The sequence below is a fragment of the Equus quagga genome, chromosome 18 (assembly GCF_021613505.1).
Source record: "Equus quagga isolate Etosha38 chromosome 18, UCLA_HA_Equagga_1.0, whole genome shotgun sequence".
Classification (NCBI taxonomy): domain Eukaryota; kingdom Metazoa; phylum Chordata; class Mammalia; order Perissodactyla; family Equidae; genus Equus; species Equus quagga.
This window is the reverse complement of record NC_060284.1, coordinates 47,438,033-47,456,011: the sequence shown is the minus strand read 5'-3', so window position 1 is coordinate 47,456,011 and position 17,979 is coordinate 47,438,033. Positions and strand designations below refer to the sequence as shown.

Genomic DNA, 17,979 nt, shown 5'->3' with positions numbered 1-17,979 from the left:
TTAGAATAATTTATCCACATACACTTTAAATTCTATGACCAGTTCTCTAATGTACTTTTTTTTAGTCATACAGTCAGTCATACCCTAGACCTTGATTCCAACTGCATCCTCTGCATAATCTCAAGTTCAAGCATCCTACAACCACAACCTCCCGTCTTTCCAGCTCACCCAAGTATAATAACCTGACTCTCATTCTTCTACCTCCCTGGAATCCCCAATGCAGTGATTCCACCACCTTCTCACTATTCCTCTCACCCTTCCTCATGGTCTTTATTTAGCCTAGATTCTACAGACCATCATCATAACCACGCTCTTTCATGTGGTCTCCCTCTGTCATTTTTGCCTAGCCAAACCCTAGGTTAGATCCACCTCTCCGTCTAACCCAACTGAATTGTCCTGGAGAAAAACACAAGAGCATGATGACTAGTCTCACTTTAAATCTGTGACCACTAATTTCAATAGGCTCCCAGCATCGCCCAATAGACTGACAACATCTCTAGTCCATTTATTCTCTCACTCTACTAGACAATTACTTCATACTTTCTTTTCCTCAAACTCCAATTTCTATCCCACTTCCCCTCTCCACTTATGACTTTGCTTCCCATTTCACCAAGAAAGAGGAAACAAAAGAAATCAAAAGGAAAGAAAGTAAAAGGATTCAGAAGAGAATGTCCCTACCCTCTCATCACATCTACAAATCTACCTATATTCCTATCAAATGCAAACTTCTATAGTTGTCCACTAGATCCCATTCCATCTCTACAACCCAGGAACATTGCTCCAGCAATTTCTCCCTCTGCTGGATTGCTCATTTCAGAAAATAATAATGCTACAATATTCCCCATCTTGAACAAATTTCCCTGGATTTTTGTATTAGTCTGCTAGGGCTGCCATACAGAATACCACAGGGTGGCCTAAACAACAGAAATTTATTTTCTCATTCAGTTCTGGAGGCTGGAAGTCCAAGATCAAGATGCCAGCAGGACTGGTTTCTCCTGAGGCCTCTCTCCTTGGCTTGCAGACAGCCGCCATCTCATTGTGTCCTCACATGGCCTTTCCCTTGTGCACATGCACTCCTTGTGTCTCTTCCTCTTTTTATAAGGACACCAGTCCTACTGAATTAGGGCCCCACCCTTATGATCTCATTTGACTTTAATTATCTCCTTAAAGTTTCCATCTCCAAATACTGTCACATTGGGGGTTAGGGCTTCAATCTATTGGGCAAACACAATTCAGTCCATAATAATTTTTTCATTCCCCTCCAATAACTGCTCCATTTTTCTGCTTCCCTTTAAAAAGATCTCAAAAATAACTGTTGTTTACTATCTCTACTTCCCCTCCTTGCATTCTCTCTTGGATTTAATCCAGTCAGTCTTTCATCCTCACCACACCACTGAAACAGCTCTTGTCAAGGTCACCAGTAATATCTATATTATGGAATCCAATGGTCAGTTCTTGGTCTTTAACCTTTTTGACTTATCAACGGCATTTAAGACAGCTGATCACTTTCCCCCTCCAAGAAACATTTTCTTCACTTGGTTTATGTGGCATCACTTTTCTTAATTCTATCTCATTGACTTTTTCCTTCTCAGTCTTCTTTGCTAGTTCCTCCTTATCTCCCTGGTCTACACATTGGAGAGCCCCAAGAATCAGTTCTTGCATTTCTATTTCCTCCCACTCCTTAGATGATTCTCATCCTCACATGACTTTAAATACCATTTATACACTGATGACTCCCAAATTTATCTCCAGCTCCAAATTCCAAAGGATTTTATCCAATATCTTACTTAACCTCTCCACTTGGATGTATCACAGGTACCTCAAATTCAAGTTGTCTGAAACAGAACTCCCAATTTCCAATTTTCACTTCCCATCTGCCTATACCATGAAACTGCTTCTCCTGCAGTCTTCTTCACCGCTTTAAAAGGAAAATCCAAATCCATTCTTACAGGTGGTGGAGCAAATAGCCTCATGCACCACATCCAATCCACTGGCAAATCCTATCAGCTGTCCCTTCAAAACACGCCTTCTGAGCACTGCTCTCCACCTCCCCTGCTACCATCCTGGTCTTGGATACCAAGATTTCTCACCTGGAGTTTTGTAACAGCCTACTAATTAGCCTCTCTGCTTCCACTCTTACCCCTCTATGGTCTATTCTCCACTCAGCAGTCAGAGAGGTCCTTTAAAAATACATCAGAGTATGTCACTCTTTTGCTCAACACTCTCCAATGGCCTCCCATCTTACTCAGAACAAAGCCAGTCTTCACATCAGCACGTTAGACCCTGCATGAGCCAGATCCCCGCTCTTCTCTCATTTCCTACCCATCCCCTCTCCATCACTCATTTCAGCTAAACTGGCCTGCCTGGGGCTCCTCAAACTCCCCAAGTACTTTCTTTCTTGGGGCCTTTACAGTCACTGTCGCTTCATCTGAAATGCTTTTCTCACAGATACCTACATGATTCACTCTCTCATTTTCCTCAGGTTTCTGCTCCTATGTCAAATATCATTGCATTGGGGAGGTTCCTAACTACCCTATATAAAATAGCAACTCCCCACCACCCTCTCTCGGCTTCATCACATCCAACAAATACCTGTTTAATGTCTGTCCTCTCACACTAGACTGTAAGCTCTATGAAGGCATGGATTTGACATTTATTAACTACTATACTGTCCCCATATAGGACAGTTCCTGGCACATAGTAGAGGCTTCATCAATATTTTGTTGAATGAATAAAGATCTAATTGGTAGAATTTTTACTTTGAATCTCCTTGTTATCTGTTTCTACAAGGCAGGCTTCCTTCCACCAAACTCCAATATTTGTCATTTAACCAGATACCACTTGGAAAAAATCTAAACCTTCTCTCAAACCTATTGGATAAATTATACACACCTTAGGGACAAGCCTTGAATTTTCCAATTACCTCAGATATCTAGGGAATTGCTTGCTATGAAGAAGCTTGTTGTATTACATCATTTCTTTCCCCATGTGTCTTTTTATGAATCAGATTTCAGAACGGAGGATAAAAAGCTTATCATTTATTTCAGTTGGAAAAAGGTTTCTGTAATTGGATAACTCTACTCTGGACAAACTTATATTGCAACAGAAAACTTTTAAGACATGTAGGTTCTGGCAAATGCCCTAGGCTTTAAACAATATTAATGGTAACAATTCCATTACAAATATTAAGAAAGTTAGGGGGTGGGGGGAGACGAGTCCTTGGCCTGTGCTACGATGGAGTCTAAACTCAACTTAATTCAACTGCCCTGGCAGCTGAAGGACCCGGGAAAGTAAGAGTGATCTGCAGAGCCTAAGACTCCAAGGTGAGGACAAAAAGAAGCTTGAGGATTTACGAATTGTCCCCAGTGCCACAAAGAGCTTCAGAAATCACCTTTCAGTTGTGAGCATTGAAGCGTCAACAAGCTGCAGCATCATGATGTAACTTATACCTCTGGTGCTACAGGTAAGAAAAGAGAGCCACAAATTACAGCCTCTGTCCTCTGGGATGTTCTAACAGGATAAACACCTTGGCTGTCTTGGATAAAAACACATACACATATACCTGTCAACCCATCCATGCTCTAATCTCTAAAATGCAAGAGTTACTCGGCTTTATTCCAGAGGATGTACACCTACGTGTCAGGTTTAGCTCACTTAAGAGGCAGTTGGGTGAAGTGATGCTAACTAAAAGCAGAAGAGAGGAAGACGCATTTCACTCTTTGCCTTGTTAGCTTCCACATATCGATTTCAATTCCTTCATCACATCCTCAAAGAGGTCTTCCCTAACTAGGTCAAATCACTGTTCTAAGCCATCCCAGCCACTCACACCTCTCCATGGTGGCACTCATCACCACTGCCACTTCACAGCCATACGTGATTTGAATAATGCCTGTCTCCCCACCAGACTGTAAGCCTCAGGAGGACAGGGATTGGTTTTGGTTTTGCTCACCCTTATATTTTCAGTTCCCAGCAGTCCCTGGCAAATTTTATGTTTTTGAATTAATGTATGAATAATTAGCCAGTACTGGTGGTCTGGTGGTAAAATTTCAGTGCTTTCACCGCAGCAGCCTGGGTTCCTTTCTCAGTCAGGGAACCATACCACTTGTCTGTCAGTTGTCATACTGTGGTGGCTGTGTGTTGCTGTGATGCTGAAAGCTATGCCACCAATATTTCAAATATTAGCACGGTCACCCAGGGTGAACAGGTTTCAGCAGAGCTTCCACACTAAGACAGATGAGGAAGAAGGACCAGCCACCTACTTCTGAAAAAACTGGCCATGAAAACCCTATGAACAACAGTGGAGCATTGTCTGATATAACACTGGAGGTGCGAGGATGGCACAAAAAGACCAGGCAGGGTTCTGCTCTGCTGTCCACAGGATCACTAGGAGTCAGAATGGAATTGATGGCACTAAAAAATAATAATAACTAAGCAATAAAAGTATTCTCCCCATACTTCCTTTATACATAATCTCTACCTACCCTCAGATTTAGCTAAGGATTCTGGGTAAAAAGGACCCAATCTAGTGAAGGCCTTGTAGCTGCATGTCTGTCACCTTCCTCAGCTCCCCCCAATGCCCAACCCCCGGGCCGGCTCCATCCTCTCCATTCTCTCCCTAGGGGTTAGGCTATTCTTTCATTTCCATCTCCATCCCCTAGCTAGCTACTGATTCCTGTGGTACTTTGTACTATAAATGATCCTAATTTCGTTTTTATTTATGAAAACATTTTAACCTAGCTTATATGCCTAGGAATTCTAAATTCCTATTATAATTCTCTTTGTGCCTGCAGGTATGCTTTTTAATGCGTTCTGCCTTTTCCTAGGGCTAGATGCTACACAGGAAATAGCAGTAAAATATCCTGCTTTGTAAACGCAATTCTCTCAAGGCATGACAGTAGGCATGATTTTGGATAACCAGAGAGGCCACACTGAGCACTGGTGTCTCCATGATTACCTGTTAGTGCAGGACAACCAGGCTTCACCCTTGAGCCCTGCTGAAAGTCACTTCATTCAACAACAGAGACAATCAGAGAGAAGAAACCACCCAGTGTTCACATATGGCCATTCTAAATCATAGACATGATTGCTAGAGAAAGGGGTCACGTCCCATATGGATATCGGTCTACCTATGGCTGTTCATGATGAGTGCATGGCACCAGGAGACCCTTGCAGGGTTTTTAAGGGGCCCAGGATTCCATACAGCCATGGCGTGCACAATGCCCTTTTTTGATCAACACTGCTAAAGAGAAGTCAAACTACAAACCTTCCACGAAGGCAATTCTGTCACATAAGAAACACCTTGTAAAGCTCAGCAGTGTTGCGCTTCGGTGACAGATGTTCACCATCTGGCTCTTTCAGCTGCACCCATGCTGCTGTTTTATTCTCATAGTCCAAGACCTGGTCCCACAGCAATAACAGTATCATTTGTACAGCGCTTCACGGTTTATAAAGCATTTATTACCTCATTTCATCCTTGCCCAAGTCTGGTGAAGTAGGCAGGTAGATATAGAAAGAAAATCCAGCGGTTGTGGTGTCACATTAAGGAAGGCTGGTTGACACTGGCAGATCTCATCAGGCAGCACCTCGATTACATTACCACATTGTGGGATGCTGCCCATTGCGAGAGGGTGCAAAGACCCACCCTGTCATGCCCAGACCTTAAGAAACTGACTCACAGCAACAAAAATGAACATGAGCCTGAGATGGACACCAGAACACTACTTGATTAATTCATGAGAAATCTCCACCACGGGCTAGGATTTAAGGATGCAGGTTTGGTATATTCCATCCCATTAGGACAGTGGTTCCAACTTGTGCCGCATCCACTTCACATCAATAGTGACTCACTGTTAACAGTGTTAGATAGTGTCACGTACCCAAGACTTAATTAGGTGGCTCTGCTAGCTTAGAATCAGAACAAGGAACACGAGAGAAACTAAGATACCGGAAGGAACCTTACAGTAGATTACATTTGTCAATGGGCTCCGAATATCTGAAGATTGCAGGTTATAATCCCCGCATCCATCTCCAAACCAAAAGCAAGAATACTCGAACTTACAGTCAACACCGCCTCTTTCCTAAACAGTGCTCAGAGCGGACACTGACAGTGTGCATCCACCGTGCCTTCTGACTGACGTGACCAATTTGTCTATCTGGTGAAATGGGTTACAGTATGTATATTTGTTACTAAATTCCCAGCAGAGCATAATGAGGTATGTGCTAATCCACACATCTTAGACATGAAAGAACTGCGAGGCCCGGGGAATCTGGAACTAGCCTAACAGACAATCAGCAAACGGCAGAGGCAGGGTTTGTGCATCCTTGCTGGCCTGGGAACCATTGCTTCTCAGGTGACACTATCTTTGCCCTGGTGTCTGGATCTCATAGTATAACTCCTGAAGGGTAATCTTACATCCTTTGTTTCCTGATCTTATCAGGGACCTCACTGCAGCTGCTGAGTTCTGAAAACAATGACCATCTCACAAATGTGGAAAGCAAACAATAGAGAAGTTAATGGTTTGTTAAGGTCACGCCCCCAGCTATGCAGACCTTCACTAGAGTGAAGTCTAAATTCTCCACCAGAACTCTCCCACCAGGCCATACTGCCTTTACCTTGGTAGGCCTTTAGACCTCACCGTTAGAGAGCACCTTTGTTTAAGCTCCAGTGCCTCAGTCCGTACTATGACTGGGTTAACACAGGGTTTCGTTTCCTAATCCCAACTCAAAGAAGGGTAATAATTCTATCCAGGAAGAACCATAATTCTTTCTAGTGGAAATTAGCAGAGTAAGTGTTTTGGAAACGACTACTAACAGGAAGAAGGAAATCTGAATTGTTTCCTCAAGTATAAAAGTCTCAAGAGTGTGTATTAGTCAGGGAATGAACTGCTATATAAATAAAAATCTCAGTGGCTTACAAAGAAGTAATTTCTTGATCATGTCATCATCCAATGTGGGTGAGCTGGGGTGGGAAGGGGAGCACATATGGAGAAGGCTTTGTTCCAGTCATTCAGGAACCAAGGCTTAACAGTCTACCAAAAGCGAGCACGGCCCAACTAGATGAAGAGTCCCTGATCTAGTGGCTTCACAATTCTCTAGGGCCTTGTGGTCTTCCATCAGATCCTCTGCATCCAGTGGGCCAATGAGGGGGGAAAAAAGCATGAAGAATCATTTGCAAAGTTTTATTTTATTTATTTATTTATTTATTTATTTATTTATTTATTTATTTAGAGGAAGATTAGCCCTGAGCTAATTACTGCCAATCTTCCTCGTTTTCCTGAGGAAAACTGGCCCTGAGCTAACATCCATGCCCATCTTCCTCTATTTTATATGTGGGATGTCTACTACAGCATGGCTTTTGCCAAGCGCTGCCATATCTGCACCCGGGATCCGAACCGGCGAACCCCAGGCTGCTGTTCAGAAGTGGAACGTGCAAACTTAACCACTGCGCCACTGGGCTGGCCCCCCATTCACAAAGTTTTAGAGGGCAGATAAGAAATGACTTATATCACTTCTCCCCTCACTCCATTGACTAGAACTCAGTAATAGGACCCACGTGACTGCAGTGAAGACTGGGAAATGTAGCCTCTCTGGGTGCCCAGGAGGAAAAGGAAATGGGCTTTAGTGAATGCAGAGCACCACCTCTGCTACATTGTCAAACGTATTTATTGGATTGTACCAATGATAATACAAACACCAAATGACACAACAATACTAAATGAAACAATGATACTAAGTGCCACAATTACTGTAAAATTGTAAAAGTACAAATACTGTAAAAAGAATATAGATATTAAATTACACAAATACTACATGATATGATAGTAATACTAAATGATATAATAACACTAAATGATATGATACCAAATACTGAATGATACAATGCTACAAATACTAACAACTGTTTATGTACCAAGCACCTCCCCGATCCTACCCTGAGAGGAAGAACTGCCTGAATGGCCGTAGGGGTCCACTCCCTGCTTGGCCCATAGAGAGATGGTTATAAGAGCAGCCTCATTAGCAGGAGAGATGAAGAGATGGGGTGGGGCCTGCATTAGAAAAGGTAATAACACTGGGTCCCGCCTCAGCTGAGAAGAGAAAGCAACAGAGGGCTTTCTGAGCTTTTACTGCAGCTTATGTACAACTCTCCCAGAACTGCTTTCCAAAATTATCTAAAGCATTTTCTTTTTTTTTTTAATTTAGGTCACATTGGTTTATAACATTATATACATTTTGCATTTTCTTTTACCTGAAGTAATTTTTGGTTTCTATGTCACTCATTAAATAAGTTGATTGATTAACATGATTGATTAACCAACTGGTTAACATGATAACTGACCCTCGAATCTGCCTCATTTTGAGGAAGGCATAAGGCCTGACGTGAAATGGAATGCCAAGGAGAGCGCAAAGGACCATGGCAACGTCATCACCCTCAGATCCTAAGACAAACCAACAGTGGCACTATTCTGAGTCCTATAAACAGGAAGTTAGATGCCAAATAGGATTTTGAGGTCAGCCAAGGTGAGCTTGGTAACACATTTTCCAGATCCTGATAGAACCTGTTTGGCCAAATCTTTCTTTTTTTCTTGGAGCTGCAAGATCTTCTCTTCCACTGTTCCCTCACAAACGAATCTAAAAAACAGACAAGCAAACAATCAAAAACCCAAAGCAGCATTTCTAATAACATATTCAAACTTCTATGTATGTATTAGTTTTTAAATGAGATTTGTTTCTTTCTTTAAGTTTTCTTAGGTTTGGTTAAGACACTGTGGAGATTCAAACAAACTTCACTAAATATATGTCCATTTAAAATGACGTGACTTAAACAGACTTTTTATTTCTCTCTGAAGATAAGGTAATTGAGAAATGCCAAAATAAGCAAAAGATATCCCTATCCAAAAAAGCATAGATCCAGCTTTCACCCAAAAAGCTCCATCTTGATAAGGTCAGAAGGCCTTAAAGTTTATCAAGTTTCTGCTAGGTATATTGTGATAGTTTAAGTACAGTGTCTTATTTCTTGGCTAACTCAGGTTTTACAAACTGAGGAAATGTCACTGTTGTCATTCATTCTCATTGCATTGATTAAAGCACTCACTATACGCCATGCACTATGCTAGGTGCAGGCATGGAGAGATGAATAGTCTTGCTCCCAAAGAGAACACAAGAGAAAGACATAAAAATAAACAACATTAATAATAGGACCCGGAAAGAGCTACAATGGAAATATGTCCAGTGTGCAAAAGGAACACATGGAAATCTGCCTGGGGTATTCAGGGAAGGCTCCAGTGAAGAGTTAACTCTTAATGTGACTTGTAGGATGAGCAAGGGTTTGCCAGATGGAACGGTGGGGAGGGCATCCCAGGGAAGGGGAACGTGTGTAAAACTATGGCTGAGTTTGAGAACATGGTATGTTGGAGGAAGCGCAAGTCAGCCAGTCTGGCCAGGGTAAAAGTCAAAAGGACTCCACCATATTGTACCACAATGGCAGAAGCTCAAGAGGCTGGCGGGGGGCCAGATCATGAGTGGCTTTGCATGTCATGCTAAAAAACTTAGATTTGAAAGAGGGAAGTGGCACCAAGGATGGGAAGGAAGGGATGGTTATAAGAAACATTCAGAAAATAAAATTAATGGACTTGGTATATCAAAGGTGAGAAAGAGGGCAGAAGCTAGTTTCTGGATCTATGATTAGATAAACAGTGATACTGTTCACAAAGACAAAGAATACAGAAGAATAAATAGATATGAGGTGGTGGAAAGAAACAATTTCAGTTTGTAACACTCTGAGTCCCTGGAACATGTAATAGTAACTGCTACATAGTGAGTGCTCAATAGGTCTTAGTCTGAGTTGACTGAGATAAATGCAGGAGGGAATAAATAATGGGTGAGTATGTGGACCCTCAGATCCAGATATTTAGCAGGAACCTGGATATGTAGGCCTGAAATTTAGGAGACCTTGGAACTGAAAATACAGACTTTGGGACTTACTGGAGTAGACAGGATTATTAAGGGAGGTGCACACAGAATGAGCTGAGAAGAGGCAGGAAAACTAACATCATCACTGTATTTGACAAATTTTGAAATTCATTGGTGCCCCTTAACAAGAGCAGTTTCAATAACGCAATTGGAGTGAAAGCCAGTTTGTAAAGGCTGAGGAATGAATGGGAGGTAAGCAAGTAAAGACAATCAGTGACTTCTAACTCTTCAGGAAACTTGGCCCCAAAAAGAGAAGAGGTCCATAGTGGAGTGTAGCATTAAGGCAGGTTTTGTTGTTGTTTTTAGAGAGCGAGGTCCTGAATAGAGGGACATTCTACAAAAGAACTGGCTTGTGCTCTTCAAAAACATCAACGTCATAAAACACAAAGAAAGATTGAGGTGTTGCTCCAGATTAAAGGAGACAAAAGAGTGGTGACAACTGAATGCTACCCAGGATCTAGGATTTTCTTTTGCTGTGAAGGACAACAATGGGACAAGTGGCAAAAAAGGTCCATAGATCATGTAATAGTACCGTATCAATGTTAACATCCTGATTTTGACCATTTTAACTTTGGTTATGTAAGAGAATGTCATTTTTAGGAAAGGCACATTTTAGTATTTAGGGGTAAAGGAGCATCATTTCTGCAACTTACTCTCATATGGTCGAGCAAAAAGTTTACACACACACACAGTGTAATGTCAGGGAATTTTTTGGTATTATTCTCGCAATCAAGAATTTTTGAGTATTATTGTTGTAAGAATTCTCACATTCTTTTCTATATATCTGAAATTACGTCAAAATAAAAGTTAAATGCAAAAAAAAGAGAGAAAGAGAGAGACGAGGGTCCTTCCATGGGCTGCCTTGACTGAGATGAGGCTCACAAACTTCTCTTCTTTTGCAGGGACCAGCTCCAAGGTTACCCCCAAATTGCTTGTGTCCCCTTCCTGACAGTGAGTACCAAGGAGGACGTGCCCCAGGAGCATCATTAATAACAGTGATCACCAAATATTTTACATTCTATTAAAAGATTGCCTAAGAAAGACTTTCCCAAAAGCAGAACTGGGTCCGGGGAGACCTTTACTTACCTGTGTATGACAACATCTTTCTGCTGCCCGACTCGGTAAATTCGGTCACAAGCTTGATCTTCAAGTGATGGATTCCTGTTAGAAGACAGATAAAGCTCAAAGGTACTGACATCCTAGACCAGGAGTGGGCAAATCCCATGGGCCAAATCTAGCCTGAAGCCTATTTTTGTATGGTCTCTTGAGCTAAAAATGGTTGCTACATTTTTAAAGGTTTGTAAAAAAACAAAAACAACAAAGAATATGTGACAGAGACCTATGCAGCCTGCAAAGCCAAAAATATTTACTATTTAGCCTAAAATAATTATAGAGGGGGCCGGCCCCGTGGCTGAGTGGTTTTCACATGCTCTGCTGCGGCAGCCCAGGGTTTCATTGGTTCAGATCCTGGGTGCAGACATGGCACCGCTCATCAGGGCATGCTGAGGTGGTATCCCACGTGCCACAACTAGAAGGACCCACAACTAAAATATATACAACTATGTACTGGAGGGATTTTGGGAGAAAAAGCAGAAAGAAAAAAAAAAAGGAAGATTGGCAATAGTTGTTAGCTCAGGTGCCAATCTTTAAAAAAATAATAATTATTATTATTATAGAAAAAGTTTCTAGGTCTCTGTCCTAGGCTATATGGGCCTCAGAAGGGCTACGTGGGACTCAAAGTCCCAGATGTCTTCTTGCCCTCTAATGAGAAACTGGAGTCAGATTGCTAACAGTCCCTCTTGGCACTATCATGAGTTGACAATTGTAAGTAACAGAGTTGAAACCAATGCTCAAGTCCAGTTCCTAACCAGCTGGGTGACCCTGTGTGGGTCATGTAACCTCCACCCTCGAGGCTTCGGATTGCTTCTTGGAAACGTGTGGGCTTGCTAATGATCTCAAATACCTTTTCAACTCTCATATTCTATGATTCAACTAAGGAGAGTTAATTGGTTTCCTTCTTTATAGATTCTCATTATTAACTTCAAACTAGTTTCTCATCTTACCTCTTTAAAATCCTGAAAAACATTTCTCCTTTTCAGAAAACAGCATAATTCCCAGTCTACTTTCCTCACTCACACATATAGGGGTGTCCCAAGTAAGACCTAAACACATCTCCCGGAAGATAGTAACAAGTTGGCCTGTTCATTCCAATCTGGGCTGCCTGGAGAATCAGACAAATGACAGTCCCCAGCACAGTGCCCGGTGTAGCAATCCCTGATTGGCATAACTGGAAAACCAAAACCTGGGACTGATTATGACGCTTTCTCCTAGCACTATGCTAACTCATTCATCTCGTATCTAGGAAGGATTGTGCCATGCTCCTGGTGTTGACACTGTGTGCAGCGCATCCAATGGCTATGTGTTAAGTGTGTGCCTACCATAATTAGAAAACTCCTTTTCCCTTTTCCTCTTGGAGCAACATTTTTCCCTCTTCCCCAGGGTTGACATTTCCTTGGATGTCAACAAAATATGGTATTTTGAAGAGGTAAAACTGAGCAATGTAGCTGTTAGCCTTGAGGAAAAGCCCTGCTCCCAGTTTCCATGGCAACAGATGTCAAATTAACAACGAAGTGAATGGACTATTTTAAGTAGTCATCTGAAGCCCCGCTTGCTCAGGAATTCTGGGCCTTCAACTAGTCTTACACCCATTTTGATCCGTGTTTATACACATGTGTGCACAGAGGCATCTCCATAATGCAACCACAGCACATTCGTTCTAAGAAGTCAGGCCCTACTGCCCCTCTAGGTCACTGGTCTCCCTGCTACGCTGGGACAACTCAAGGAAAAATCCAGAATTGTTACCAGTGCATATCCAGAAGAAAAAGATGGTTTCCTCCAGTTAGGTTTAGACCAACGCCTCCAGCCAAGAGAGAGATTAGCATAACCTTCAAAAGGAAGCACACCATTAACTTCACGGATTTGGTCTCATCACACATCTCTCCTCTGTGTCAGGTTCAAGTCCAGAATCAGTACAGATGAGCAACGTGCTCCTATCAAACTTCTTTCTGCCATCCTAAATGCATTGCTTTGAAACTCTGAGATACTATCTCCCATGCCTCACCTTTGAGAAAATTCTCACTTCACCTTTTTTTGTGAGTCAATCTCAAAACATTAAATATATGACTGCTAAAATACACGAATAATACAATTTAGAGCTCTGGGGTGGTCAGCTCAATAAACTTTCCATTAACCAGATTCTGTCTATGCCATCAGTCCTCCCACCATGGCTATGATTCTCCTGCCTATCATTCAACTAATGCTCTCTAAATTCTTATTATCCATAATCAGATGCCTTGTTCTTCCACTTCCCTCCATATTTCCTCCTAGCAAAATCCCACCTATCCTTCAAGGCTTGCCTCCTCCACCAAGATTCTCTTGATCCTAACCAGTTCTGCTGTTACTCTCCTGTTAGCTCACATATTTTATTCTTTTTAGGGTATCTGCACACTTTGATACATACCCCAATAAATGTCTAATAAATTAAAAACACCTGGAGGAATCAAGGCTATGAATATTTTTAACGTGAGCTGCTATGTCAGAATTTTCTCTGTATAACTGAGAACAATTTTCTCTTAATGACAAAGCTTTGATGTGACCAGCTCGTACCTGAGGGCCCCTGGAGCTGTTAAATGCCTCTACCAAGTCCATTCTCTGTTTAGGGTTGACAGAGCCATCGATGGTGGCATAAGTCAGTCCGTGCCTCTTAAGGTGCAATGCTACAACCTTCAGCATGCTGGTCCACTGAGAGACAATGACACTGGAAGGAAGGATGAAACAAAAGACCAACCTCCTCAGACAGATGAAACAAAATTCATCTGTGGAGCTTTAATGCCCCGTTATTCTCAAGATTCAGTTATCAAATATGGACAAGGGAATGCCTTCTGCTACCTAAGGGGAAAAGACACACACTGAGGTCATGTTATAAGTTGTAATGCTTCCAGTTATTTCTAGATCCAGTCTACAACTTGTGCTAAATGAAGTCAGAATAGAGTAGTGGATAACTAAAGCAACGACTGCAGCCTCCTATCATTTGGGGGCCCGGTGCTCATACAGAGACCTGAGGTCCTGCAGAAAAGGGATACAGGCCACTCTCCCTTTGCCAGTCAGAACAACAAGCTGCGAGGGTTTCTCTGTTCCCCCCATGCTGTGTTTTAATTTAGAGTTTTAAGTTTTTAGATCAAAACATTTCAAATATACAAATGCAGGTGAATATCACATACGTAAGGTGTAACAATAACAGATGGACCTCCCTGTGCCCACGTACCCAGCTCAAAAACATTCCAAGCCTGCGGGGGTTCCCTGTCTGTTCACACTCTCCTCTCTCTCTCTTGCATCTCTTACTTCCTCACTCTTCTTTAGATGCTTCTTGACTTTGAAACATTTCTTCAGATGCTTAGCTTACTCTGACCCTCCAGGGATCTCCTTTTCAATCAGTGCCACAAATATTTTAATTAGAAATCATAGGGAATTTGCTATAACCTCAGTACTTTCTGCCGAGCATGACTCAAGCTCCTTGAAATAAAAAGCCAAGATTTGTAACTACCAGCAATAACAAATTTTCTTAAATACAAGCAATACTTGGATAATGAAATAACACATTTACCTCTTTTGGGACCCTGAATTTCTTCGGATTGCCTCCAATTCTGCCAACAGAGATGAAATCTGGGAAAAGGTTACATTAACATACGGAGGTTTAAGCAAATTCACTTTTCTCCATTTTCTCTCCCCCGAATTACTGCAGTGGGCTTCTGGATGGCCTCTCGGCTTCTGGTCTTACCCTCTCTAGTTCACTCTCCCCTCTGCAGCCTGAGGGCTATTTCTAAAATGTCAGTTTGTCACTCTCCTCTCCTGGCTGAAGCCCCTGCTTCCCACTGAGTGGTTTCCCACTGAGGATACAGCCGAAGCTCCTTACAATCACCTCCCAGATGCTTGCTGCTCTGGCTTCTGCTTACGTCTCCAGCCTCATCTCTCACTATGCCCTCCTTAGACAACACTCTAGTCGTACCAAAATTCTCCCTCCACTAAGCCATGCTTTGTCTCATCTTTGTCCATTCTGTTCCCTCTACCTAGAACACCCTTACCTGTCAGCTTAATGTTGCTTCTTCTCGGAGGTCCTCCCCAACCCCCAAAGTATGGGTCAGGCGCCCACTGCCTACACGCCACTCTAGCATCTTCCATTTCTATTACTGCAGTCTTTTTCATACTATATGTTAATGCTTATTAATCATCTCTTGCTTTCATGACTTGAGATGCTCCAAGGAGGCCGAGCCAGCATACATCTGCTTCATTTCTGCACCCCTAGCACCTAGCACACTGCTGGACCAGAGAAGGTACTATCCTAACATTTGCGGAAGGAGAAAGTGAAAGAGCTTTACCTAGTTTAAGGCATGCTCCAAATGTTGAAGAAGAGCATCTGTCCAGACTGAGCAACACCTGCTAAAACTTCCAAACAAGCTCTCTGGGCATTTATCAAAACCCCTCAGGGCACATTCAAGTCCGCATGGAAGCAGTCAGTAAGAACACACGGCCATAACTTTGGACAGCAGCTGGGTTCATTCTTCCAGACAGCTAATGTGTATGACCGTTCAAAAGCCTCTAAGAGCCCTAGAGTTCATCCTCAGAATGATGGAGCAGGAAGAGAATTGGACCACAAATCGGGTGATGGAGAGACTTCTTACTCTGCCATCACATGGCTGCACCACTTCAGAACTCCCAATTAAGAGCTCAGATTCCTCATCAGGACAAAAAGGGGCTGAGCCAGATCTACTCTGAGGTGCCCTCCGCTCTGACATTCCATGCTGCTGTTACAGTGGTAACCTGTGGAGGCCCCCACATGTGAGGCTGCTTTCCAATTGGAACAAACATGCTGATGTCCGGGCAGGAAGAGTCAGAGGACTGTACCATTTCGATTTACTAGGAAGAAAAAAAGCAGCTACATGAAGTGCCTGGTGTCTCAGCAAGTTAAGATTGTGGAAAATGCTCTGACTGTCACATGCAAAAGCTGGCGATAGGTATTTTGAGAAAACTGTCGTGGGAAAGTGGGAATCATGGTCCATGAGCTGGGGTCAAATTCCAGTAACACTGTGCATGCGTTTAGGTTTGTGCTACCAAAGAACATCCCCTTCCCTCCAGGAAACAACCTTAAGTGGTCTGAACTGCTATTAACGGGCTGCCAGGAGGAAGCCTTCTGAACAAACACCACCCAAGTACTAGACAAGGAACACAAAGTATTCGGAATATAAGCTTTAACCCACTGGCTAACTCCAAAGGTGCTAGGACATGAAGTTTGGCCACATACGGAGCTCTTCTTATGTTTCTCTCAGTTATTAGTGGTAAAGACCTAGGGAAATACTTTTCAATTTCAATTAAAAGTAATTCCTAAGTAAGACCATTCTCTTAGCAGTGACCTCCTTTCTAGTTACATTTTTTTAAAAAAGCCTTTGATGAGAGGTTGAGGCTAGGAATGGCAGCTTAAGACAGAAGCAGAGAGGGAAACAAGCCCCTTTCAGGGTATGCAAGCTGATGCAGCACATTCTGAGCCAGCCAGCAGAAAGGCAGGAGTCAGGTTACAGGGAATCTCAGCCCTCCTCTAATAGAACTCCTCAGCCTTAAAAGCTTTAATGAAAACAGAACAGGATGACTAATGAAGATAGCAGGCTATGTAGGAAATAAGACTCGCAGACAGAGGCCTGTCAACAAGTCAGAGCAATTGGATGTATTACACAGTCTCCAGGGTCAAGCCTTGTTGTTTTCCTTTAAAGCTTTCTTGAAACAAATTGCTTACTCGGTTAGGCCCTGTCGCTAGTGTAAACCTGATAGGCTCCTTTCCTAGTAATCCACGACAGAACGTCTGCCTTGATGTCAGGGCCGGCCCAAATCACTCTCTGAAAGCCCACTACTGTGTAATAAGACTTCAGTTTTATTTGTGAAATAAAATCAGAATTTAAGACTGCAAGGAGAATTTGACCAGCTAAAATCTATTCGTTCTAGCTCCACCATCAAATGGCGGTACCCGCTGGGACGAATATGGCGCTCTCACACAGGAAATGGGTGATGAATCGAAGTCTTTCTGCTAGAATAGAAGAGACAAAAGTACCTTGGTGCTCTCGCGCACGTCTTCAAAAAGCTCCACCTGGAAACATTTACCATTTAGGGCAACAGTGGAAGACGGCTCTAAGTTATCGAGTTCAGACAAGGTCAAAGCGCTGAGCTGCTCTTCCAAGGAAAGGACCAGGGCTTCACTCTTCAGTTCTGTCGGATCCAAGGCCTGAGCAGGACACAGAGGGGGCCAGGAGCAGAGGGCCGGTTGAGGCAGCAAGCCACATAACTTGCCAATCAAGTGCCGATTGTTCAACACTTCACACAGCAAAATGGCCTGTAGTTTATCATCAGTATCTCCTCAGAGGAGCCCTGATTAAAATGTAATCCTGCAAGGTTTTTCACTGGATTAAACATAAATCAAATGATGGAACTTTTTAGAGACTTGCCAGACAGATTACATGATCATTCTATTTTCTCCAGCTGGAAAAGTACAGTTAAGTGAGCTATCGATAATCAAAATACATTACTACAGCTCCTCAAAAGAATAACATGCTCCTCTTAATTATGGATATGCCTCTATCCAATGTAAAGGCAAGTTTTCCAATTGTATAAATACTTGAGTTTTCACAACTAGACTTAAAAACCCCAATATTGCCTGAAGGCAAAAAAACTAGTAACTAAATTAGCTTTATTACATCCTAACATACCAAAGTATTCATAAATGGTTTCCTTTTTAATAAAATGCCATTTTCCATTCTAAAATAGAGCTTACTTAAACCAAACCAAAACAAACAATAAAAACTGTTCTCAATACCACGGGAATTATCAAGATCAACAAACAGTAATATAAAATGTGAAATAAACAAGCCCCCTCTTTTCTGCCCAATCAAAAAACACCCCAAAACCCCA

At 42.4% G+C, this 17,979-nt stretch overlaps 1 protein-coding gene across 2 annotated transcripts in view; it reads right to left on the bottom strand.

Moving 5' to 3' along the window:
• Window positions 1–7,644: 7,644 nt before the first annotated feature.
• The window catches only part of TTF2 (transcription termination factor 2), a 39,835-nt gene continuing 29,500 nt past the window's right edge, over window positions 7,645–17,979 (bottom strand). Inside the window, exons 18-23 of one of the 2 annotated variants that reach the window (XM_046645586.1) lie at window positions 17,126–17,296; window positions 14,633–14,691; window positions 13,636–13,786; window positions 12,832–12,914; window positions 11,056–11,130; window positions 7,645–8,628 (exon numbers count right to left, since the gene is read on the bottom strand). In XM_046645586.1, the coding sequence (XP_046501542.1) occupies window positions 8,484–8,628; window positions 11,056–11,130; window positions 12,832–12,914; window positions 13,636–13,786; window positions 14,633–14,691; window positions 17,126–17,296 (684 nt within the window). In that variant the 3' untranslated portion in view covers window positions 7,645–8,483. Of the gene's footprint in view, window positions 8,629–11,055; window positions 11,131–12,831; window positions 12,915–13,635; window positions 13,787–14,632; window positions 14,692–15,136; window positions 15,943–17,125; window positions 17,297–17,979 lie in introns of those variants that run through there. The other variant, XM_046645587.1, reaches the window with a different exon arrangement.